Source organism: Pecten maximus, chromosome 11 (assembly GCF_902652985.1).
Source record: "Pecten maximus chromosome 11, xPecMax1.1, whole genome shotgun sequence".
In the NCBI taxonomy this organism is placed as follows: domain Eukaryota; kingdom Metazoa; phylum Mollusca; class Bivalvia; order Pectinida; family Pectinidae; genus Pecten; species Pecten maximus.
In genome coordinates this window covers 14,671,864-14,698,097 of record NC_047025.1, presented here as the reverse complement: position 1 = coordinate 14,698,097, position 26,234 = coordinate 14,671,864, and the positions used below count along the sequence as shown (strand labels likewise).

Here is a 26,234-nt window from a genome sequence, read left to right as displayed (position 1 = left end):
CGGCGTTATCAAATGTTGTACTATTTAGGTCGATGACTACGATATTTCAAAAGCCGTAGCATCATTTTTCTGTACAATCTTACTGTCTCATCCGTTTCATCACGTTTTTGATCTCGTGATCAGTGTTTTTTGTCTGCATGTGTTAAAATCTTAATCTAAAAACAAAAATATCAGCTATCTGTATGTATTTTAGAACGTATGCGACCGATAAAGCCCATGGGCCTTTTGCCATATTCGTTTCCGAGTTCATAAATTCTGAAGAAACATACCAAACCTAGATGTGCGTGGCGCATATCCCATCTATTTTGGAGTGTTATCATATACTTTTGTTTAGGTAGATTATTTTTCGTTTAAACTACAACATTTATGTATTCATTTATATGTTTATGGACGTGTTAATACATTTAGATTAATCATGTCTTTTATAGCAAATATTCATGAAAAATCGTCGAGTGTGTTCCTTATATGCACGTATGATTTTATATTTGTTTTTCTGTTTTTGGCCAAATAAAGGAATTACGTCCGCTATTTGTTGAAATCGATTAATCCTTCTTGGTGAAGACCTTCAATAGGTTATGTGTCGATATTACAAATTGAGCGGAAAACAACAGTAATATGCCAAAACTTACTTCGAGACAGGCCGTGGAGACGCCATTTTTGTGTTACCAAGTCCATGTATGTGACGTTAGTTCCTACCCCTGAAATATGAAGTTTCGTTTAATTCATCACGAGTTTGTGAATAACTACTAGAGACGTATAAAACAGCAAACACAGTTGTAGTTCTTGATTCAAACGATTTTCCTAACCTTTTGCGATGATTTGTCATGCTGGTTTAATTTGTTGCATTCAGATGTAAGTGGCCAGCTATGCAATGATTAATCTGGGACTGTTATAGTCAATTTGTATTTTCATCTTTTTAGATTGCGGAAATCCACCAAGTATTTCTTATGCAACTATTTCTGCCGGAAGTACAACCATAGGATCTACTAGGACATATGGGTGCGTTCCTACCTCTACAGCTTCCGGTTCCGGTGACATCACATGTCAACAAAATGGAACTTGGTCTATATCGTCTTTAGTATGCATTCCAGGTAAATATAAATATAAATATATATATATCATATAATATCAAAAACAAACAATAAAAACTGGTTATCCATGTATTGTAGTCAGTATCTTTGACTATTCAGAGGAAATATGCCACATCATTTTAAAATCCAAATATATTTACCAATATAATACCGTTGTGCACCGATTTAACTTTCAAAGTTCATTTGTGATAGCATAAGTTTGTTACTGTTTTTTCTCCATCCCATCTTACAGATACTACTTTTAGCTGTTAAGCACAGACCACTAAAGAAATACACTGTGATATTTTAAAATGTGTCGTCTTTGTTAGAGAACACTCTGACCTCGACATTGGGTATTTTACCTTTATCACTGTCTCAATTTTCAGATTGTGTCATTACAACGCAAATGCAGAATGTGCACACTACAGCGACTGCAGCACCTGCCGGCACTACGATCTCTTATTCATGTGACGTAGGCTATGTATGGGACTACGGAACCGGAAATAGACACTGCAGCACTCAGGGATCGTGGGGGCCGTTAGATATTGTATGCGAGCCAGTTAGTAAGTACCCATCGATACGGAAGTAATTACACTGCACTATATGTATTTTCCTGTTCCATGTAATGTGTACACAATTCGCTTGGCATGGAGGAAAAAATGGTGAATGAAAAGCTTATGAAGCAAATATAAGGAGCTAAAAAAGTGAAAAAGCCAACGCAAGCGCAAACTGCCTTGTTGTGCAAGTTGCTCCATTATTTACTGAAGGTGACGTTTTGTTCATTTAGTGCTAAATATATCAACCTTTGAATGATCCTGAACCTTAAGCATAAATAAAAGAAGTTACTTATTTTCAAAATTATTACAATAGTGAATATTAGTGATGTTAATAAAATTGTCATTAATGAAATGAGACTGTACAGGTACATTCTTTGCAATATACATGATAAAAGTGACGTTTTTTATTTTTAGATTGTGGACAACACGATTGGCCAACTGGAGTTAACGGTATGAGTTATGGATCTTTAACATACCAGAGCACAGTGACATTCCAGTGTAGTAGTAGTCTCGTATCAACAAATCCTGGAAATATGTATGTCACGTGTCAGAGTGATGGAATATGGTCCCCGCTTCAATTTCAGTGTGTATAGTCAGAATGATGGTACCTGGTTCTCGCCTCAATTTCAGTGGTTAAAGTGTCCCGACACTTTACCACTAGCCCTCCACCTCTAGGTTGCGAGTTCGAAAACTACGTTGCCAGGTACTGACTGTAGGACGATGTTTCTCCGGGTACTCCGGCCTCCCTTCACTTCCAAAACCTGGCACGTCCTTAAATGACCCTGGCTGTAAATAGGACGTTAAACAAAGCAAAAAAAAAAAAAAAAAAAAAACTCAATTTCAGTGTGTATAGTCATAATGATGGTACCTGGTTCTCCCTGGTTTTAAGCTTTAAAAGACAAATGAAGTGGTTCGGTTCTGAGGCTAGACAAAAATGTCTTCTGATATAAAACTGAAAAGTTGAAAACACTGTGCGCTTAAGGAAAACTGGGGACATCATTTGATGGGTTACTTCCACGGCGTGTTTCTCAACGAAATGTTGTCGAGTGTTACCTTCGAGTATACGTAGCTTAATCACGGTATCCTCCCTATCATGCGTCTGATTACGTCATTCAATTAACCCTATGTATGGGGTAACATACTTTTCCTTGTCATTGTGCCTCGAGTGATTTGACGATGCTCGCTAAATGATCGGTTTTTCGGATTGAAATTCGACCGGCTTGGCAACCTATCCATCAATAAATATTTTAGAGCATCCAATATCAAATTAAGTAAAGGTAAAAAGACATATATTTTACAAAAAAAAAAGAGAGTTAATTTAGCATTGATTCATTACTTTTTAATTCTATAACGACAATGTTCTTTGGACATAAGGAAGGACAGCACTTCAAAATATCAAAATGATTCAATGCCTGCAATACTGGTTAGACTTTGACCTTATGTATTTGTATGTTTTAAGTCGCGTTTTCTACCATTTGTTAAATCTGATAAATTTTACCTGCTCTTTTGATTTCCACTTTCCAGACTTTTCGTTTGTCCTCTAGTACCACTGATGACCCTAGAAAGAGGAAACATGGCCACATTGTATTCTATTCATTTTCCGGCATATACTGTAACTAAACTCATATCAAAATATCACATTTCATTGAGAACATGATCATTTTATTATGAATATGGCAATAAATATCTTTAAAAAAATGGATCATAATCACTCTTGGTAGAATATTAAGCATGTATGTAGATAATGGAAGTGAGATCGCAATTCCCCACTGACGATGAAAACGTACTGAGAAATCCTTTATGATGTGAAAATGTAAACAAAAAGATTGGAGACCTGAAAAGTACAAGGATAATAAGACCAGGTGTTCCGGAAGAGAAAGTGTATTCCGGTTCATCGACGACACCTGCCATACAAATCTAGGTCACGGCGACACCCGTCGTATAAATCTAGGTCACGACGACACCCGTCATATAAATCTAGGTCACGACGACACCCGCCATACAAATATAGATCAAGACGACACCTCCATACAAACCTAGGTTAAATCTGGGTTAAAGCAAGATATGAAATAAGAGTTAGAAATGAATTTAGTATACTCAAACCTACCACACATGATGTAGTTGAAGACGCGTCTGCACAGTGAAAGAGAGAGATTAAATGCCACATATATTTTAAATGCTTTGTGTAAAATATGCATTGGTTCATTATTGACATGTGTCTCTGGATTAGTCGAAGGTCAATTGTACTTCTATCTTATATGTCCTGGATATTGATGTTAAAGTTAATAATAATAAATCATTACTATATATCAATGTAATGAATATTTTTAAGAATCGTGTTATTTGTTTCTGCATTCTTTTTTTCCTCTGAACTCATATTAAAAAGAAATATATCAAACAATACACAATTGATAAGTATACTTTACGAATCGAAGAGTGATTGGAATACTTAGTTAAAACATATCAGGTATTTTCACTTTCAGTTTATGGTTTTGAGTTCATGTCGGAGAGTATTATTTCAACTTTGTCTTCAACAACTAAATTACTTTGCCCGTTTGTTCTATCTTCTGAATTATAATATCTTCAAGGGCTAACGGAAACAAGAGGTTTAAAGGGCATGTATAATATCTCACCTGATGTGCAGCTTATGGAGTCAAATATTTGCTGGAAGAGTAATTCATCTTATATGTGAATATTATAGCCGAGATCAGTTCTCAAATCCCCTTTTAAACATGAAATTCAGTTTTAGTAGTTATACATTTGAGGAGTTTAACACGTTTGACCCCTAGACCTGGGACCCTAAAAGTAGGTAAATCTGATCATTAATTTGAACAAACTGTAGCCTTTCATACTAGCATACTGCTAGCCTCATATATTGTGACACTGGGCCTCAAGTAGGATAATGAAAATAAGTCGTTAAACAGACTTTGACACATTTGACCTACATAACGATGAAAGTAGGTTAAGGTCACTCATTGGAACAAACTCGTTAACCCTTCGTAGCAACAAACCAATGACAAAAGAGTATTTCAGTGAGATGCGGTGATGGAAGGTGTCATTCCACAGTCGACAAGTTATTAAAAAAAATCACGTGACAACAAACATTACAAACAGCTTGTCAACCATTTAGTGCACATATCATATGCTTTATTTTGGTATTGACATATCATTGGTTTTTATAATGTTACCGGGGAAAAGATATTTTGATATAAAAATACCTTCCTGCTCGCACGAATACACAAGAAATGAACAATACACGAGTTCCTATCGTAAGGTAAGTTGCCAGTGTAATTTCGATTAAGCAAACATAGATGGACGCTAGTCATATATCGACAGGTTTCTTGTTCTTTTGTTTGTGAAATGTGTTGAATAAAACTACACTTACATAAATGCTACCATAACAAAAGTGTCAGAACCGTATATTTATTTTAAACGTTTAAATATTTGGGTTTTTTCACATTAAAGACAATAACTTCGATAATTCTTTTGAAACAAATGTTTAAGCAAATGTGTTTTACTCTCATAGATATAAGTTCTCAAAATCCATTTTATGTTGAACAGTTCAAATCAAAAGCTATTTATTGTTGAAATAAATATCAGGTACGTGAATATCACAGTCCGTTGTTTCAAATACAATACCGATGTCTGTCAAATGAATGGTTAAAATAACTAATATAATAATACTTATCTAGTAATGTCGATACATGTATAATATCGACTGTCTGAATGGTGTGTTTACCGCCCAGGTCTTATGCATGTATGTTAGCTGGGAACAGATGAGTAAAACAATAACCATCGTAATATTTCGAAACAAATTGGAATTTCGGACTAGAAAAGAGCGATCCCAAAGTAAGCCTTCTGCTGGCTATCGTAGCCAATAGCGTAGCAAGTTGCAAATATTTACGCGCATTTTTTTGTTCCCGTGAACATATTTGCTGGATAGAGAGAATGATTAGTGATCCTGATTTTCACAGATTTATGACAGTTCATGATAATTCATTTCTTCACAAGTTTTGGGAATTATTAATAAAATCCCCTCATAGTGGAGTAGCAATACACAACATAATGCAAGTAATCATAAGTTTAAGGAATCATGTATAATTATGTATATATGTTCACATCGTTTTACGATGTACCTTCACAGAAGAAGTTAGAGAACAGTTATGGTTTGAATTAATTAACACAAATGGAATTATAATTAATGTATATTTACATTCCCATTAAGGTTTTCAGTTACTTCGCATACTAATTGGTGGAAATGTTAAATATAAACTGAATATGTCAGAGTTAGTGGACTTCCGACTGGTATATGTTAAGTATGTTTAAAAAATTCAGAACAAATATTATGAATAATTACCTATATATGTACTCTCATGATTGATGTTGTTGTATTCAATTTTTTGTTGTCATATTATATAATGTACATGTACTTTACTTATATCAAGTATCCTGTTTACGATTGTAACTATGTTATTCTATTTATATAATCTTCTTTTAGGAGGAAATAAAGAGAATAATTATACTAGCACGTGTTTTGTGTGATTCGGAGAGAAATCTCCAGGACGCGGTTTAAATTGAGAGATCGGTCATGTTAATTACAGACATAATCATGTAGTGCGCTCTCTTTTCGTTTTTTTTTTTTTTGTCTTTTTGTTGTTTGTTTGTTTGTTTTTGTTTTTGTTTTTGTTTTGTTTTTGTTTTTGTTTTTTTGTTTTTTTGTTTTTTTTTGTTTTGGCATTTCAAATAAACTCTCTTAGTTGTCAATATACTTTATTCTGAACAAAATGCAAAATATTTGAATTCCACGTGTTCTGTTACTGAACCCAGGACTATAGCTTGTGTAACTGGACGATGGAGGGACACTTTCTGACATGTGATAGCCGGTTCGTGCTATACCTGTACATGTGCAAATCGAGAGTTCACGAACCCGTATTGTATACGACATCCTGTAACAAATTTAATTTAAACGCGGGAACACCTTTAAAAATGACAAAGAAAGAATTTCAGCGTGTGTTCTTCACATTGACCTTGTTATGTTTTAGGGTATTTTGTGACTGTAATAACACCAGTTTTGTATGGCATTCCACCAAATACGATTATTATACGGGTGTACTACATCGTGTTGTGTTATCATTTGAATATCGTTCTATAGCTAGATGTTTATGTATCTCATTTTTATTTGTAATTTATCATAATACTACTTAATTACTTGCGGTTAACGTTCTCACAACATCCAATAATTAATATGAGAACCGGTGCCATGGAGACACCAGCAGTCAGAGTCATGATAAAGAGGACGGGTGTCATGGAGACAACAATTTGATTATGAGGACGGGTGTCATGGAGACAACAATTTGATTATGAGGACGGGTGTCATGGAGACAACAATTTGATTATGAGGACGGGTGTCATGGAGACAGCAATTGGATTATGAGGACGGGTGTCATGGAGACACCAACAACTAAAGTCAAATTTATCATGGGGATTTGTAGACATTATGAAATTATGCAATGATATACTTGTAGTTATAGATGTATCTGACTAATATATTAATCATTTTGATTTATTAGTAGTGCGGAATGTTATATATATGCTGAAAATATCCTGATCAAAACTCTAAAATGAGTTTTCAAATTTGCGCGGGAATAGTTTAGGTCTGCGGCTGGTTTTGCAGCATCCCGCGCGCGACTGCAAACAGGAAGGCCGTAGGCCAAAAGGCGTAGGTCAAAGGTTATACACTATCTCTGCCTCAATACACACACATTCACAAGCATGGCTCACGTAGGCAGGACGCATTTCCTCCGAGCGGGTTTACGTTCAGGAATATGTAAGTATATATCAGGAGCTCATATCAGGCATACTTATATATCAGTCATTAGATATAGACAGATACCTGTATATACGTCTCTGCTTTAATCCACCATTTATTCTGAGCTATGACTATGACATGTATGAGCTAGCTATGTGTCCCAATTACTCCATGATGGGGGGTTGCTAACCTCATTGTAAACATGACCTATTTTTATAGCGAGTTCGTTTATTGATACTGAATAAAAATATCATGTTACGGCGTAACGGTCTATAGATGTATAATTTCATTATTGATAGATATTAGATTATTAATTAAAAGAAAGAAATAAAAGAAAGAAATAATTAAAAAAAAATGCTAGTGACGAATCTAGGTCATGCTGTAAGCCCAGCACCAGACACAAAACTATTTTGGCATCAAATGCGTAAAGCAGATACCTATATATATAACACTAATGTATAAGTGTAAGTGATTTGAAAACGTTTTAGATTGAAACAAAATACAATTCAGTATTAAATTACAGAGAGAAAGTTTTACAGGGGAATGAATTAAAGGTAATGTGCCACTTCCACTAAAGCAAAGCCTTGCAACCCAAACTTCCAGTCGCCTATCAATATCTAGCCATGTGTGTATACCGCTATAAGGCGGAGGTACAGGAGGTCTGTACCGTTTTATCTGGGGCACACGTGTGATAAATATGTGTTGGACTGTTGACACACATGTCTATGCATACACAACTCACTAAACCTGAATATAAACTCGAAAAAAGAGTGTATGTTATCTGAATGGTCTTTGTATTTCATTAAGCAGAGTAATTCAACAACTGATATTAACAACCAGCACTTTTAAATCCATTTAGAGTATATAGGTCTCTGATATAAGTAAACTGACAAAACAAGGCTAGCTAGTAAGATGGAAAGTGGGTATAGAAATGTATTTGTCTACATATATATATAAGCAATTAAATATTGACTTTATCTTAAACATATTAAGACTTTATTTCTAACCTGTCTGGCATTTAGTAAAATACAGTTGAGTGTAAGCTAACCTTTACACCCTAGTGCACTACGTTTTAACTAGTAGTGCACTACATTTAAGCTACAGGTAAACTAGTAGTGCACTACGTCCAGTCAGGTGTGACCACAAATCCCCCTATACAGGTAATGGACAGTGCCACTGGACACCTGTGTTAGATACCTGTAGATGTTACATATACAGATCTGTGTAACTTGACTGCCTTATATCTGTCATCCTGACTTTACCAGGAATATTTAATGTTGATAAAATTTTATTTAATATTAACTAAAAATAAAATTGGCTGCGGTTCTTATATGATATATTGCACAAGAGGAATTAAAACACAATTGGATTTGTAGTGGTTTTTTTATCATTATTTTTTTTTAAAGATTTCATTATAATGTCAAATTAAGGTTTGTTTATCTTCCTGATTTCAAAAAATTTTTGATGCTTTTCATTTCTTTATTTTTAGATGTAATTAATATACATTTTATATTAATGATTAATTCTACCTTAGGCCTCGATTGTTGTAATATTTATTATTTTATCAGACAAAAATATGTTTAACTTCAATGTATTGTGACTTCACTAATATCTGTTAATTCAACCATGAATTCATTTCATAGTACATAATCAAGAATCAGAAGTTTGACTGTTTCGTATATTCTCATTTATGTTCTGTAAGAGACATATAATATCTACACAACAAGTTTTGTACATGTACCTGTATATATAATTGGTACTCTCAGGACATGCCTGTTGTCATGGCAACCTGGGCCTACAGGGCACAAACCCCACCTCACCACCACCTTATGGACCTCCATAACACCTTAATTATATGAGTGTAGGACAAAAGCCCCCCCGGACATTAGCCCCTAGGACAAAAGCCCCTCCGGACGAAAGCCCCCCCCGGACATTAGCCCCCCCGGACAAAAGCCCCTTCTTTAGAAATTTAGCTGGTATACTTTATATAAATCTGTACTTTTGAAAAACAGAAACTATATATATATATATTGTTGTTTTTATCTCTGAAATTTGGAGAATAATTGTGTGGAAAATGAAGGTCCTTGGTTCAATGTCAGTGTAGCATTATATGTCTGTGGTTAAACATCATAATTTATTTTTTCAAACTTTATATTATTAAGTAAGCTAAAAATTTCAGGAAAACTCTCAATGATGAACATATTGTTACTGATTACACGTAATTTTTGACTTCCTAATATACTGCAAATATTGATAATCAAAGAAATGCCTACAAAAGCAATAAACATTTGATCCCTATTTGCAGTGTCTCAAATTATAATATACTAAGTACCTAACCAAACATGTTGCTGTGCGTTGTAATAAGAAAAGTTTAATTTTAGGAATGATTAAAATCAAAGAAACAATGAAGCCATTAATGATATATTTCTTTCCAGGAGAACACAACATCAATAAAAACCTACCAAACACCTGTGTAACAGCTTATTATTTATGTAACAGTTCAAGTAGTTGTTGTTGAAACCGGTTGTTTACATTGCCGAAGCCACTGATGACATATGTATATGTAGCAATTAAAAATCATAAAAAAAAATGATACACATTTTTTTTTATGAAGGGGCTTTTGCCGAAGCCACTGATGACACATGTATATGCAGCAATTAAAAATCAATAAAAAAATAAATATCATTTTTTTTTATGAAGGGGCTTTTGTCCACTTTTTGATTAGTGTGAAGGGGCTTTTGTCCGGGGGGGCTTTTGTCCTAGGGGCTAATGTCCGGGGGGGCTAATGTCCGGGGGGGCTTTTGTCCGTACCTCTAATTATATATATGTCTCAGATGAGGATGAGTCTTAAGGTGTGCCTGTTTTAACACCTGGCTATAGTTTTGTCAAGTCCCCAATTACCCCTGAGGGGTCCATTTATAGCATGCTGTGCCAGGCTCCTCTGCCTTACCTACCTGTAATTAGCATCTAACACTACCAATATATAATATCTACCTGTGGATGTTTTTCAAAAATTTACAGGTTTTTGGGTTTTTGGTTTTTTTTTGCAAATCATCAAAAAATAATTAATTTTTAAGTACATTTTTCTTCACAATAAAGATATTCAATAAATATAGTTTATATGCTGATTTTCTTTAATTACAAGAAGAGGTAAAATCCTCATCAGTTACACATTTTAAGGTAAAGAACAATTATTCATTTTCTTAAAGCAATAGGGAAACACTTAAATGCTGATCAAAATGTATCCCGAAATTTTGTTTTTAAACAATATTGCAAAAAACATGTTAGCGTGAACTGTAAAACAAACTTTGGCTTAAGGTACACATGATCCACATTTATATTTGTTAAAATTATGAAATTACAAATACAAGTGTTGTATAATTCAAGTGTTGTATGACAGGTACAGCTCCAGATACATGAACATGTATGCATGTTATATAAGCTTAAAACTGTTGCTCTCCCCCTCCCCAAGTTTGCCAGTATATGTATTTCATAACAAAAATGACATTAATTGTTCCCTCAGGCCATTATCTCATTCTGTGTTACCTGTAACTGATACATGTACCTGGAATCAGATCCAATATGTAATTAGATCTTCAAAGTATTAGATACCTGCACACGGGTACATGTACAGAAATTTCAACTATTTCAGTAGAGGAAGATGGAAGGTGTATCACAAGTATCAAATACCTTTTATAAACTTAATTACCAGTACATTCAAAGAATCTCTTTCTTTACATGTTAAATCAATGTTTAATTAATTTCTTTATGTGTTCAGGTTTCTGACTTTAGCATTGGATGTATACACATAGAATGTATAACATATATTATGGGCTGAATTAGGTTTAAATAAGCATAATATCACATCAAAAATGAAATTATGAATATGCTACTTTATTTAATCTGAAATTAAACTAAAATATAAATTAAATGTATCAAATTGAAAATGTTCAAGAAACGATAATTGTTTTCAAATGTTTTATTATATACTTTCATGTGATGAAAACAAAATTACTGGAATTAAACATGTGAAATATATAACTGATCAATCAATGAAAAATATAAAGTACCAAAAGATAAATGAAACTTAATTGGCTTGAACAATTTAACTTAGTTAATTTAACTTAGTTAAAGGATTTATAAAGTAAATTTGTCTTAATTACAGTGCATAATTAACAAGAATAGAAAGGTTGAAATATAACATCAAACTAAACTTCCGAAACCTTTTTAATAACTCTTTGAAAATAACTGCTAGATAGCCTTATACAGTACAGGTAAAAATCACAGGTAGCCTTTGGTACTGCCCATTACCTGTATGGGGGTTTTGCTGTTCATCACCTCTTAGGGTGTAGTGCACTACTAGTTTACCTGTAATTTAAATGTAGTGCACTAGGTGTAAAGGTTAGCTTTAAATGAAATTGCTATTCACAAATAAAACAGCATGCAGGCTGACAAATTACTTAAAGCCACATACTCACGAAGAAACATATATCAATGTTTACATTTTAAGCTTTTTACAGTTTTTGGACTTGATACATACCTAATATATTATAGTAAATCAGAAACTGAAAGAAAATGTGTATTTATGAAAGTAAACAGGGAATTCCCAAAAATAATAACTGTGGCTGCCGGACCAAGTTTCTCTGAAAATTAGTCCCACAATGCAACAGTGGGTTTTACAGTCTATACAGAATAGCGGAACGCCGCAAGCGTGGACCTAGGAAAACGCAGACAGATTCAGCCAAAAAAAGATGCAAAAGTGAGTGGAATCGGCAAAACCTGAGTATTTCCTTAGGGAAGGAAATGATTCGTTGGAACTAAGCGAGAGAAAAATTGGAATAGATTTGAATTCCGATTTTGCTGGACATCTATTGGATTGCTGGTTAGCTTTTGAACATTGTCAACTTCACTGATCTAAAATTTTATCGATGTTTTGTTGTATGCATATTGCTACATTTTAGAATTAAGTATTTAAATGTAAACTATATATATGTTTATTTATTTTATTCAGTTATTACGCGGATATTCTGTTAATATATTTAAATGAAAGCATTATTAGTCAAAGTTCACTATGCTCGATATGTAAACAACGGCCATATGTGTTGTTATGGCCTCGTTCTCGGCTCAATGATAAATCTCGAGATAAATATAAATGCGGCAAGTTATTTTTATACACTGATGTCTCGAGGACTCCCCGAGTCCAGCGTCCTGCAGGCCAGCGGTCATTTTAATGTTGGGAGAGCATGAATGAGCATCTTGGATTGCCATTAATACATGTGTGCAACTAGAATTTAAGGTTGTTTGGGAGAATGTGCCTTTAAACAACAAGCAAAGTATCATAGAACAATCTTATGGATTAAGGATGCATGTACTACCAAAATTCAATCAGCATTTATCTAGAGAACCAAGTATCACAGATGGCAGTAATTGAAATTAAAATAGAAAATGATGAATTTTGAATCCTCGTATATATTTCTGTTTATTACACATTTAGTATTACTATTGGTTGGTTAAAGCACTATAGAAGTGAAATATACATATATGCTAATATAGCAAAGTGTAAAATTTGACATGTTCAAGCAGCTAGCATTATCTAAAGAACTAAGTATCACAGATGGCAGTAATTGAAATTAGGATAGAAAATGATGAATTTTGAATCCAGGTATATTTTACACAAGCATTACCATTGCTTTATTAAAGCACTATTTAAAGTGCATATATGCTAATACAGCACTTAAGTGTAAAATTTGACAGGAATTGAGGATATACACTAATATATTAGGAATTAAAAGATATATTTATGTCAGCTAATTAAGGATTTGTGGCTATAAATTAGATTAAAATATGCTGCACGATATTAAGAAAATTTACCTAAAAGTTGAAATACAGCTAGGGATCACCAAAGGGATACATTTTAAACATTAAAATGAAGCAACTAGAAGGATAAACTACAAACAAACGAATAAATAAAAACAAGAAAATTAATGAATATAAGAAAAAATAAAAATGAATTTAGAAATATAAATAGAAATAAAATAGTGACAAAAGGCAGTGAAAAGAAGAGAACTCCAGCATAAGCAAGAGAAAAAGAAAGGGTAGCTATTGGGAACAGATCCTACAATTACACAGGTCACCATCCCAGGTGCGGAGCAGCCTGCAGAACATCCCATAGTTTTCTGCACTAATTAGGTCATTCGTCAGACTGTTCCACACCCGAGCTGCCTCGAATCTGAAGGATCTCCTCTCCCATAGGTTTCTGTTCTCACCGATGGTATGCTGGCAGTCTGCTGTTGTCTGAAAGAGTATTTGAAGGTTTTTTTGTTTTTAAGGTCCAGTAAAAAAATCAGGTGCCAAATTCCTTAAAATTTTGAAAACTTCCTTTGCCATTATTTTTTGTCTGCTTACATGTGTGTAATCAAATTTGTGTTTTCTTAAGAATGTTTTAATTTCTGTAGTTATCTTACAGCTCTCTCCTTTCTTAATAATGTTTTAATTCTGTAGTTATCTTACAGCTCTCTCCTTTCTTAATAATGTTTTAATTCTGTAGTTATCTTATAACTCTCTCCTTTCTTAATAATGTTTTAATTCTGTAGGTATCTTACCTCTCTCCTTTCTTAATAATGTTTTAATTCTGTAGGTATCTTACCTCTCTCCTTTCTTAATAATGTTTTAATTCTGTAGGTATCTTACCTCTCTCCTTTCTTAATAATGTTTTAATTCTGTAGTATCTTACCTCTCTCCTTTCTTAATAATGTTTTAATTCTGTAGGTTTCTTACCTCTCTCCTTTCTTAATAATGTTTTAATTCTGTAGTTATCTTATAACTCTCTCCTTTCTTAATAATGTTTTAATTCTGTAGTTATCTTACAGCTCTCTCCTTTCTTAATAATGTTTTAATTCTGTAGTTATCTTACAGCTCTCTCCTTTCTTAATAATGTTTTAATTCTGTAGTTATCTTACAACTCTCTCTTTCTTAATAATGTTTTAATTCTGTAGTTATCTTACAACTCTCTCCTTTCTTAATAATGTTTTAATTCTGTAGTTATCTTACAGCTCTCTCCTTTCTTAATAATGTTTTAATTCTGTAGTTATCTTACAACTCTCTCCTTTCTTAATAATGTTTTAATTCTGTAGTTATCTTACAGCTCTCTCCTTTCTTAATAATGTTTTAATTCTGTAGTTATCTTACAACTCTCTCCTTTCTTAATAATGTTTTATTTCTGTAGTTATCTTACCTCTCTCCTGAACCTTTATCATTTTCCTGGTGTTTCAGGTGTGATAGAAATGCTTGGCTAGTGGACAATAATTTAAATTGGATAAAATGAAGGATTTAAAAATACGTAGTTTTCTTTGCCTTCTTTGATAAATAAATAACTATTCTTTTCAGTACAAATATTTGAAATATATGAATTAAAATTAAGGTTACTGAGGTTCTATACCTAGCAGTTTTATAGTGCCTTCACAAGGTATACTTTGAGCTGTAAGCTTGCTGTCAAATCCCTATTCATTTGGAATTATATGTATATGTTTATTGATGTTTCCACTGAATAAAAATATTGTTTAAACTAACTAACATTAAAAACTTTTAGCTGCTGCCTAGACATTTTTCATGTACATATAGCTTGAAACTTACCTCTTGAAACTTATCATGGTTAGCCTTCATGGCATTACTGAAAAAACAATGAATCAAAACTTTGCTTTCCCCGTCAAGAACACTTTTTACTTTAGATACAACGTCACTAATGTATGAAAGTGTTGTCATTAGTATAATCATACAGGCAGCTGTCAGTCAAGGACATAAAAAATCATTTAAAATAAATTAAAAACCTGAGGTCAAAGTATTGACCCCTGAGGGACTCCCTTCCTTGAAGGCTTCCTGGCACTGCAAATATGGATCCCAGTCTAGCCTGCTGTGATTGTTGCTGAGGTAGATGCTGAGAATGTTACTGAGGTAGTCGCAAATTAAATCTGTAGCAGGTTTATCAAAATCGTTTGCTTGTAGCTTCCCCATTAATAATCTATGAGGGATGCAATTGAAAGCTTTGGACATCCAGGTCCATTATATAAGGATTTCTCCTATATATACTTGCCATTGTGCAAGGCCTGACACCAATGTAACTCTAAAAACCAACATACTCACAGACAGGCAGTTTTAAATGTATGTTATTTACAACAATGCCCTGCACTGACTTCGAATCAACTCATAATTCTTCTACAATGTCAACAAAGATAGCATTTGAAATAAGAGAGGAACAATGCAATGACCAGGCCGGGACTCGAACTTGGGACCTGTGAACACTATAGCCATGCACTCTAACCATTTGAGCTACCGGGAAACCAGGATTCGTCCTTGTCCAGTTCAGAAACATTCCTCATTCATTCAACACAATCTATGACCCCGAATACACACACAAGATCCTCACTTCTGTATGCAAGTATATGTATATGATGATACTATTGGTGTAACAGGAGAGGAAAAATATAATGACCAGCCTGGGACTCGAACTGGGGACCTCAGATCATTAGACCTACACTTTTGTGCTACATGGTCACTGCCATTCAGACTCGCACATTGTGGGTGATATTTGATCATACTAAATTTATCTATGCATATGTATACGATCACAACATTAGCAAACATGATATCATAATACATTTTAAATATTGAAATTGTATATTGCTATATACAGTTGCTGAAAGCCCCTGCGAAACGATTATGAATAATTCATGAACATTCATGAATAGTTCATGAATTATTCATGAACTTAGTTCATGAATATTCTTGATTTGTTCATGAACATTTTCATGAAATTCATGAACTTAAAACTTCATGAAATTTTTTTGAAATTATGTTCATGAACATTCATGAATTATATCAAAAAGTTTTGGATTCATGAAATCATCATAGTTCATGAATGTTCATGAACATTTCCATACATGATAATTCATGAATCCTTCATGAATATTCATGAACTTAAAAATATGATGAATACTCATGAATGAAATATTCATGAACATTCATGAACCCTTCATGAATATTCATGAACTTAAAACTATGATGAATACTCATGAATGAAATATTCATGAACATTCATGAACCCTTCATGAATATTCATGAACTTAAAACTATGATGAATACTCATGAATGAAATATTCATGAACATTCATGAACCCTTCATGAATATTCATGAACTTAAAACTATGATGAATGTTCATGAATGAAATATTTCATGAACATTCATTAATCCTGAAATCAAGATTTTCATTCATAAAATCATCATGTTTCATGAATATTCATGAACTATTCTATTCATGATAATTCATGATTAATTCATGAGTTATGAACTTATTTAGAAAATGAATTTGCATGCATTTTACCACTTAATTTCATCAAAGTTTGTCATGAACTGTATCACTATGCATGTTTGACAATATCCTTGTAGTCTTTCCATTAAAAATTGCATTCAAATGGATCCATCACTTGTTTCAAAATTCATAACTGCTTGAAATGAGTATATTTACACAATCATTTGGATGGAAAATCCTTTTAATATTCTTCAGATAAGAGTGATTTATTTTCATTATTGCATTAATTCTCATTGCACATATGATGTGTGTTTGAACAATTTAGTTAAATGGGCAATGCAATTTAAGAAATGCCAAAGCTATTTGAATATTATGTGCACTATGTAAATTTAGGTCACATGCATGGTGATTGATTTTAAGTTAATTCTTACCTATAAACAGGTTGACATATTTCCAGAGTTGAATATTTCATTTCCTGGTAGTGTTGTATTGATCATGAAACAGGTATGAAAGATAAATACTTGCCTTCATTTGTAAAATAACATGTTATTCATCTCTGTGAGAAAAGCCTCATGGCTGCCATGTATTGGAACTCTCCTGCTAGAAGTTTTTGGGCGGGAAAAATTTGGCGGGAAAATTTGGCGGGAAATTTGAAGTTTTCTTATTGTTTCCTCATTCTTCTTTAAGCCAACATCAAAATTGTAATATAGACATGGAATTAGATTTAAAACTTTTTAGATATTAAGTTTGTTATTCAATTTAAAATGTAAGGTATTTTTTTATTCAAGAAAATGTTCAATTTTAAGGTCAAATTCTCATTCATTAAAGTTCTTCAAAATTCATTACTATTTTATTCGTTTTGATGAATTTTAATGAAAATCATCAATGCATGAAAATTCATGAATAGTTCATAATCACATAATATTCTCATTCATTAAAGTTCTTCAAAATTCATTATCAACTGTTCTTACTATTTCATTCATTTTGATGAATTTTAATGAATATCATCTATGCATGAAAGTTCATGAATAGTTCATAATCACATATGATGAACTATCATGAATCTTAATGAATTTGTAAAATTATTCATAAAAGTTCATGAAGAGTTCATGAGAGGTATTTGATGAATATTCATGAACATTTTTTCATGAATCAAAAACTTACAGTATTCTTGAAAGTTCATGAATGATTCATGAACATTCATGAACTCATGAATATCATCTCGCAGGGGCGGTGCATGTTATATAGTTGCATAATGTCTCAAAGTGTGTTCTTCATTAAGTTACATTGTAACAGATGGGATAAGAAAACATTAATGACAGAGACATATTGCAGGATTAACTTTTTTTAAAGCTTTTTAAAGAAACACATTTTCTGATTAAATCAAGGGTTTTCTATATATATATATATATATATATATATTCCAAATTAGATTTCACATAATGCTGATTTCAAAAAAATGTGTAATTACAACATAAATGTAGATGGAAATCCCTGACTTATATAAATCGTTGAAAGGGCGAGATAACATGCAGATAAGACCCCCATATTAGGCTCTCCAATCCCATAATGCAGTGCTTAAGCTTGTGTTCTGATGTAGGCGTAAGTGTAGATGGCAGAACAAAAACGTGTATGAAAGAAAACAGAAATGGAGTCTGCCAGTACAGAACAAGAAAACCAACAGACAGTATACCAATGAAAAATATCTTCGGAGGAAATAACAAAATGCAGCAATAAGTTCATGTCTAGTAATAAGCTCATACCTAGCAATAAGCTACATGATATATAATGTATAAGGGCATCCTCACTTATTAGGTTGAATATTTTCATCAATGGGCCAATAAGCCCCAACCTAAAATAAACCCCTGTCCACAAATACGCTCCCATCTTTTAGCTCACCTGGACTGAAGAATCTTGGGAGAAGGGGAACAGATTTTGCAAAAAAGGTGACGCTTTCCCTCCCAAGTCATAAAGTTATGAATGGATTTAAACCCAATTTAGTCATAAACATTCTTGGGGGAAGGGGAACAGATTTTGCTTAAATGGTGACTCTGACCCCCAAGGGGCCAAAGGGGCAGGGTCAAATAGAGGCGATTCCTTTAAATCTCTACTAGTAATAAAGTTGTGAATGGATTTGAACTTAATTTAGTTAGTCAGAAACATCATTGGAGGAAGAGGAACAGATTTTGCATAAACGGTGATGCTGACCCCCCAGGGGCCAAAGGGGCGGGGCGGGTAAGGTGATGCCTTTAAATCACTACTAGTCATAAAGTTATGAATGGATTTGAACCCAATTTGGTCAGAAACATCCCTGGGGAAGGGGAACAGATTTTGCATGAATGGTGAGTGACCCCCAAGGGGCCAGATGGGCGGGGCCAAATAGGGGAAATAGAGGTAATTTTTTAAAATCGCTACTTGTCAAAAAGTTCTAACTGGATTTCAACCAAATTTGGTCAGAAGCATCCTTGGAGAAATGGGAACAGATTTTGTGAAAATGGTGACTATGATCCCTAAGCTTAAGGAGCGGGGCCCAATAGGGGAAATTGAGGTAATTCCTTTAAATCGCTACTAGTCATAAAGTTATGAATGGATTTTAACCCAATTTGGTCAGAAGCATTCTTGGGGAAAGGGGAACAGATTTTGCATAAATGGTTGCTGTGACCCACCATCCCATAACCATGTATAGCATCGCTGGACGTTAAGGGATTCCCCACTCTAAGGGACTTACTTTCTTTAAACACAATCATGTTGTAAAAACAATCCTTGAGGTCTTTCAGACCTTTAGAGCGTCTGGACTTTGTTATTTAATTCTTTAAATCCCCAGACTATAACCATATATAGCATTGTTCAAGATTAACAAATAAAGTTATGTATTAACAAATTGAACATGAACATTATTTTGATTTGTGGTGAAATCCAACCAGGTGAGCAAAACAGGTCCCATGGGCCTCTTGTTGCAGTATTGTCTCTTTTTTTCAAAATAGTAAGTAAATGTGCTTGGTTCATAAATAAGGCCTCTGCAAACTTAAATACACTAAACATTTACACATACATTTTGTATAGACGAGGATAAATACAGTATGTAAATTTCATCTCGACAATAGTTCAAATTACAAGTAGTACAGTCATGCCTGACATCGTACACACATATGCTTGCATTTAAATTTTTTGATTATTATCAAATATCAAATTTTCATGCAAACCACATTCTCACCTGAAATATTATACTTGTAGCTGATTTATATTCTACGTGCATACATGTGTATGTAGCCAGATTATAGTAGAAGTCTATACATGAATCATAAAACAAATTTTGTTTACTTCATGTTTTGGTTTTTTACCAGATATGGAATGTATTTACACATGACATTAATTTGGTTGTGATAACTTTCCTTTTCACGAATTTAATTTTTTTTGGAGCAAGGCAGACAAACAGGAAAACCTTGGGTAGTGTTGTACAATGGAGGCCTAAAATAGGAAATATTTTGTACCTGAGAACCTAAATGATACATGATGGTGTATAAATGTAAAAAAATATCTAAATTCCAGTGGTGACAAAGAAAAGTGTATATAGATTCTATATTCATCTGCAAAATAAAAAAAAAAACTGGCACATTAATTAGCTTCGGATGTTTGGAGAATACCTTGGATTTTAAGCTAGTGGTGTGTGTATGGTGTTAGTATGCTAGAGAGGAAGTTAGATATAGTTTTGAGCCTGGATCAGGCACGATAGTTTTCATTTCTTCTTTTTACACATATATCAAATCAATATAAAGAATGGCCCGATGGCAAAAACAAGAGAATTTCTCAAGTTAATTCTAGTTTACACCCTACAAGGCCCTGTCTATAGGTTTCATCTCACAGAATATATGGTCAGTATACCCCTGGTATTTGTCTGTTGGTACAGAAATCTTTTCATCAACTTAATTGATAAATTGATATTTTTTTTCCTTCCCCAGGGACATGCCAGCGGGGCATGACCAGTTCCCCCATTCCATCAATGCCTCCATGTGACTTTCAGCCAGACACTTACAAGGTAAGTATGAGGTCATACAAAACATTGTTCTTTTCTGTTATTGAGCTAAAATACTAGCATAATATAGATCTAACAAATTTTACTGTATTGTGTAAACTAGAGAGTATTGAGTTATGGAAGTGATGATAAAAGTATGACTGTCTTTAATCTACAGGGTATGGAGATATGTAAGTGATATATAATATTTGGATGTTTCAAATCTACAGTGTATGGAGATATGTAAGTGATATATAAAGTATGAATGTTTCTAATCTGCGGGGTATGGAGATATGTAAGTGATATATAATATTTGGATGTTTCTAATCTACAGTGTATGGAGATATGTAAGTGATATATAATATTTGGATGTTTCTAATCTACAGTGTATGGAGATATTTAAGTGATATATAAAGTATGAATGTTTCTAATCTGCGGGGTATGGAGATATGTAAGTGATATATAATATTTGGATGTTTAAAGTATGGATGTTTCTAACCTACATGGTATTGAGATATGTAAGTGATATATAAAGTATGGATGTTCTACAGGGTATGGAGATATGTAAGTGATATATAAAGTATGGATGTATCTAATCTTCAGGGTATGGAGATATGTAAAGGATATATAAAGTATGGATGTTTCTAACCTACATGGTATGGAGATATGTTAGTGATATATAAAGTATGGATGTTTCTAATCTACAGTGTATGGAGATATCTACAGTGTATGGAGTCATGTAAGTGATATATAAAGTATGAATGTTTCTAATCTACAGGGTATGGAGATATGTAAGTGATATATAAAGTATGGATGTTTCTAATCTACATGGTATGGAGATATGTAAGTGATATATAAAGTATGAATGTTTCTATATCTACATGGTATGGAGATATGTAAGTGATATATAAAGTATGAATGTTTCTATATCTACATGGTATGGAGATATGTAAGTGATATGTAAAGTATGGATGTTTCTAATCTACAGTGTATGGAGATAAGTAAGTGATATATAAAGTATGAATGTTTCTATATCTACAGGGTATGGAGATGTCGAAGGTTAAACAGGTGCGTAGTGAGAACCTTAATCCGGCTTTGTTCACCTATTATAAGAAGCCCCTTCTAGTTCACCAGGGACACATGCAGTGGCTGTATGACGTGGATGGTACCCGCTACCTTGACCTTTTTGGAGGCATTGTTACTGTCAGTGTCGGCCATTGTCATCCGTATGTATCATAAAGGTTATAGAAAGGTTAAAAGACTTCATGAAGTCATGATTTTGGGTTATATCTAAATGTTTATTTTGTTGAAATTATGGAGTTCAAAGGTTACAGTCATTAAGTACAGCGATGTAGATAAGTATGAAGATCATTAAGTAATAGGATGGAGATTTAGGGTCAAGTTTAAATTAGTGAAGATCAAATTTCAAGGTCCCAATTAAAATGGCGATAAAAACAATTAAAACCATTGAATGAATTGATGGAATACAAATTTTAAGATTACACATATCAGGGGATTAAAGTCATTTTAGTTAGGAAGATGTTGAAAAATACATCTTACCAAGGTCCCATAATTAAAAGGATAGAGATCAATTAGCCAAGGTCTCCTCAGTTCTGTAAGCAATATTCTAGATAAATTCAGTAAAGAAAATAAGGAATTAAACTCTTTGTTAAGGACCGTGAGGAAGAGAGCTGAGGAACAAATGGGGAAATTGTGGCACACAACAAATATCTACCTCCACTCCACCATTCATGAGTATGCTGAGAAACTCACCTCGACATTACCAGGCAATCTGAAAGTAAGCTTCGCATAGTCTTATCGGTGGAAGGTGCCCGGATGAGATGCTAGATTCATTTCATTTGCATTCAGTCTGAAACTTTGTTGTTACTATATATAGACCTATAAAAAGTGAATAAGCTTGGTATTTGCTGTACAAATTTTTTTCCAGCATAGCCGTATAATATTCTTTTGGCCCCGGATATGACGCGACAGGTGGCATTACTGGTCAAGATTAAGTATGTGATTGGTCAATGTAGCGATAAATGCAAAATACAGATATGCAGTTAAAAACGAAACAAAGTTAAGATTGAATGCAAGCTGAATAAGTTGATGTATCTTTCCAAATGCCACATTAATAAAATTATATTCCTGATTCAAATGCAGTCTTATTATCACCAAAAATTAATGATTCAAACTGATATAATTTTGTCACCGTGCTAAACGCATTAGTTCGTCAATTTATTTCACCAGCACTTTACAGTATAACCACCATCATTAAAAACTATCACAAAGATATTTCTTGTTTGTCATAATTCATCTTAGAAATTTATCCATGCAGTATTAAGGGATCATGGTTGTTCCGAATCAGCTGGCTGGTGAGAAACTCTTGACCTGTCTATAAAGAAAACCTGTCTATAGTGACTGTTTTACTGCCTCCTGTTCAGCAGTCTTTAAAGACAGGTTTGACAGTATAGGATCTTTAATATAGATATGGTAAATCAATGCAAACTAATTACTTTATGTATATTCAACAATCAGCCCATGCCTGGTAATAAGCCCAGTTGTATCTATACAGGATGAAAACGGTAGAATCCTAATAACGTTTATTATGTTTCAGGTGTGTTATTTCACAAACAGCGGTTCTGAAGCTAATGATATGGCTGTTCTCATGTCTCGAATGTACACAGGGAATTATGATGTCTTATCTCTAAGGTGAGTTGGTTACACAAAAGTTAAACAAGAGTGAAGATTGTGTGCAGCAATGAGTGTTTACCCAGACTAACAAGAATTTTGTCACGAATGTACATGTGAATTATGATGTTTTATCTCTAAGGTGAGTTGGTCACACAGAAATTTAACAAAAGTGAAGATTGTATGCAGCATTGGCGTGTACCAAGGCTAACAAAATATTTTTCTCGAATGTACATGGGAATTACGATGTTTTATCTCTAAGGTGATAGGTTACACAAAATTTAACAAGAGTGAAGATTGTGTGCAGCAATGGAGTGTTTATCCAGACTAACATGTAGTTAGCCGTAATGAGTAACTGTATGTGATTGAGTTGTATGATGGTTTATTGGTAGCCCACACACAAGGGCTTGACATGTTCCTATGACTCAAAATGAAAAATTAACCTCAGGGTCTGACCCTAGATAGATCACTTAAAAGTCACCCTCAGGGTCCGACCCATAGGTCACTTAAAAATCAACCTCAAGGTCCGACCCATAGGTCACTTAAAAGTCAACCTCAGGGTCTGACCCATAGGTCACTTAAAAGTCAACCTCAGGGTCCGACCCATAGGTCACTTAAAAATCAACCTCATGGTCCGACCCATAGGTCACTTAAAATCAACCTCAGGGTCCGACCTATAGGTCACTTAAAAATCAACCTCAGGGTCCGACCCATAGGTCACTTAAAAATCAACCTCAGGGTCCGACCTATAGGTCACTTAAAATCAACCTCAGGGTCCGACCCATAGGTCACTTAAAAATCAACCTCAGGGTCCGACCTATAGGTCACTTAAAATCAACCTCAGGGTCCGACCTATAGGTCACTTAAAATCAACCTCAGGGTCCGACCCATAGGTCACTTAAAAGATAACTCCAGGGTCCACCCTCTAGATCAGTTATTGTTAATCGGTGATCCAGAGGTCGGACCATAGGGGAAATGTTTCATTCTGGTCATAGGAACATGTCAAGCCCCTGTTGTAACACACAGAGCTATGTGACTGAAAGGTCACTAGTTCGAGTCCCAGCATGGACATATGGAGTCCTTGAACAAGATATTTCCACTGTTATGTTTGAGTTGACTCGACTGTAAATGAGTATGTGATAGGGCAGTGCTGTAAATGAGTATGTGATAGGACAGTGCTGTAATTATTTGTGATAGGGCAGTGCTGTAAATGTTTGTGATATGGCAGTGCTGTAATTGTTTGTGATAGGGCAGTGCTGTAATTGTTTGTGATAGGGCAGTGCTGTAAATGTTTGTGATAGGGCTGTGCTGTAATTGTTTGTGATAGGGCAGTGCTGTAATTGTTTGTGATAGGGCAGTGCTGTAAATGTTTGTGATAGGGCAGTGCGGTAATTGTTTGTGATAGGGCAGTGCTGTAAATGTTTGTGATAGGGCTGTGCTGTAAATGTTTGTGATAGGGCAGTGCTGTAATTGTTTGTGATAGGGCAGTGCTGTAATTGTTTGTGATAGGGCAGTGCTGTAAATAAGTATGTGATAGGGCAGTGCTGTAAATGAGTATGTGATAGGACAGTGCTGTAATTGTTTGTGATATGGCACTGCTGTAAATGTTTGTGATAGGGCAGTGCTGTAATTGAGTATGTGATAGGGCAGTGCAGTATTTGTTTGTGATAGGGCAGTGCTGTAATTGTTTTTGATAGGGCAGTACTGCTGTAATTGTTTGTGATAGGGCAGTACTGCTGTAATTGTTTGTGATAGGGCAGTGCTGTAATTGTTTGTGATAGTGCAGTGCTGTAATTGTTTGTGATAGGGCAGTGCTGTAAATGTTTTGTGATAGGGCAGTGCTGTAATTGTTTTTGATAGGGCAGTACTGCTGTAATTGTTTGTGATAGGGCAGTACTGCTGTAATTGTTTGTGATAGGGCAGTGCTGTAATTGTTTGTGATAGGGCAGTGCTGTAATTGTTTGTGATAGGGCAGTGCTGTAAATGTTTTGTGATAGGGCAGTGCTGTAATTGTTTGTGATAGGGCAGTGCTGTAAATGAGTATGTGATAGGGCAGTGCTGTAAATGAGTATGTGATAGGGCAGTGCTGTAAATGAGTATGTGATAGGGCAGTGCTGTAATTGTTTGTGATAGGGCAGTGCTGTAAATGTTTGTGATAGGGCAGTGCTGTAATTGAGTATGTGATAGGGCAGTGCTGTAATTGTTTGTGATAGGGCAGTGCTGTAATTGTTTGTGATAGGGCAGTGCTGTAATTGTTTGTGATAGGGCAGTGCTGTAAATGTTTGTGATAGGGCAGTGCTGTAATTGAGTATGTGATAGGGCAGTGCTGTAATTGTTTGTGATAGGGCAGTGCTGTAATTGTTTGTGATAGGGCAGTGCTGTAATTGTTTGTGATAGGGCAGTGCTGTAATTGTTTGTGATAGGGCAGTGATGTAAATGTTTGTGGTAGGGCAGTGATGTAAATGTTTGTGGTAGGGCAGTGCTGTAATTGTTTGTGATAGGGCTGTGCTGTAAATGTTTGTGATAGGGCAGTGCTGTAATTATTTGTGATAGGGCAGTGATGTAATTGTTTGTGATAGGGCAGTACTGCTGTAAATGTTTGTGATAGGGCAGTGCTGTAAATGTTTGTGATAGGGCTGTGCTGTAATTGTTTGTGATAGGGCTGTGCTGTAAATGTTTGTGATAGGGCAGTGCTGTAAATGTTTGTGATAGGGCAGTGCTGTAAATGTTTGTGATAGGGCAGAGCTGTAATTGTTTGTGATAGGGCTGTGCTGTAATTGTTTGTGATAG

At 34.3% G+C, this 26,234-nt stretch overlaps 1 protein-coding gene across 1 annotated transcript in view; it reads left to right on the top strand.

Moving 5' to 3' along the window:
* Positions 1-7,371: 7,371 nt before the first annotated feature.
* The window catches only part of LOC117337550 (alanine--glyoxylate aminotransferase 2, mitochondrial-like), a 32,025-nt gene continuing 13,162 nt past the window's right edge, over positions 7,372-26,234 (top strand). The window contains exons 1-5 of the mRNA XM_033898580.1: positions 7,372-7,454; positions 20,701-20,777; positions 21,795-21,979; positions 22,428-22,551; positions 23,371-23,465. Coding sequence (XP_033754471.1) covers positions 7,400-7,454; positions 20,701-20,777; positions 21,795-21,979; positions 22,428-22,551; positions 23,371-23,465 — 536 coding nt within the window. The 5' untranslated portion in view covers positions 7,372-7,399. The remainder of the gene's footprint in view (positions 7,455-20,700; positions 20,778-21,794; positions 21,980-22,427; positions 22,552-23,370; positions 23,466-26,234) is intronic.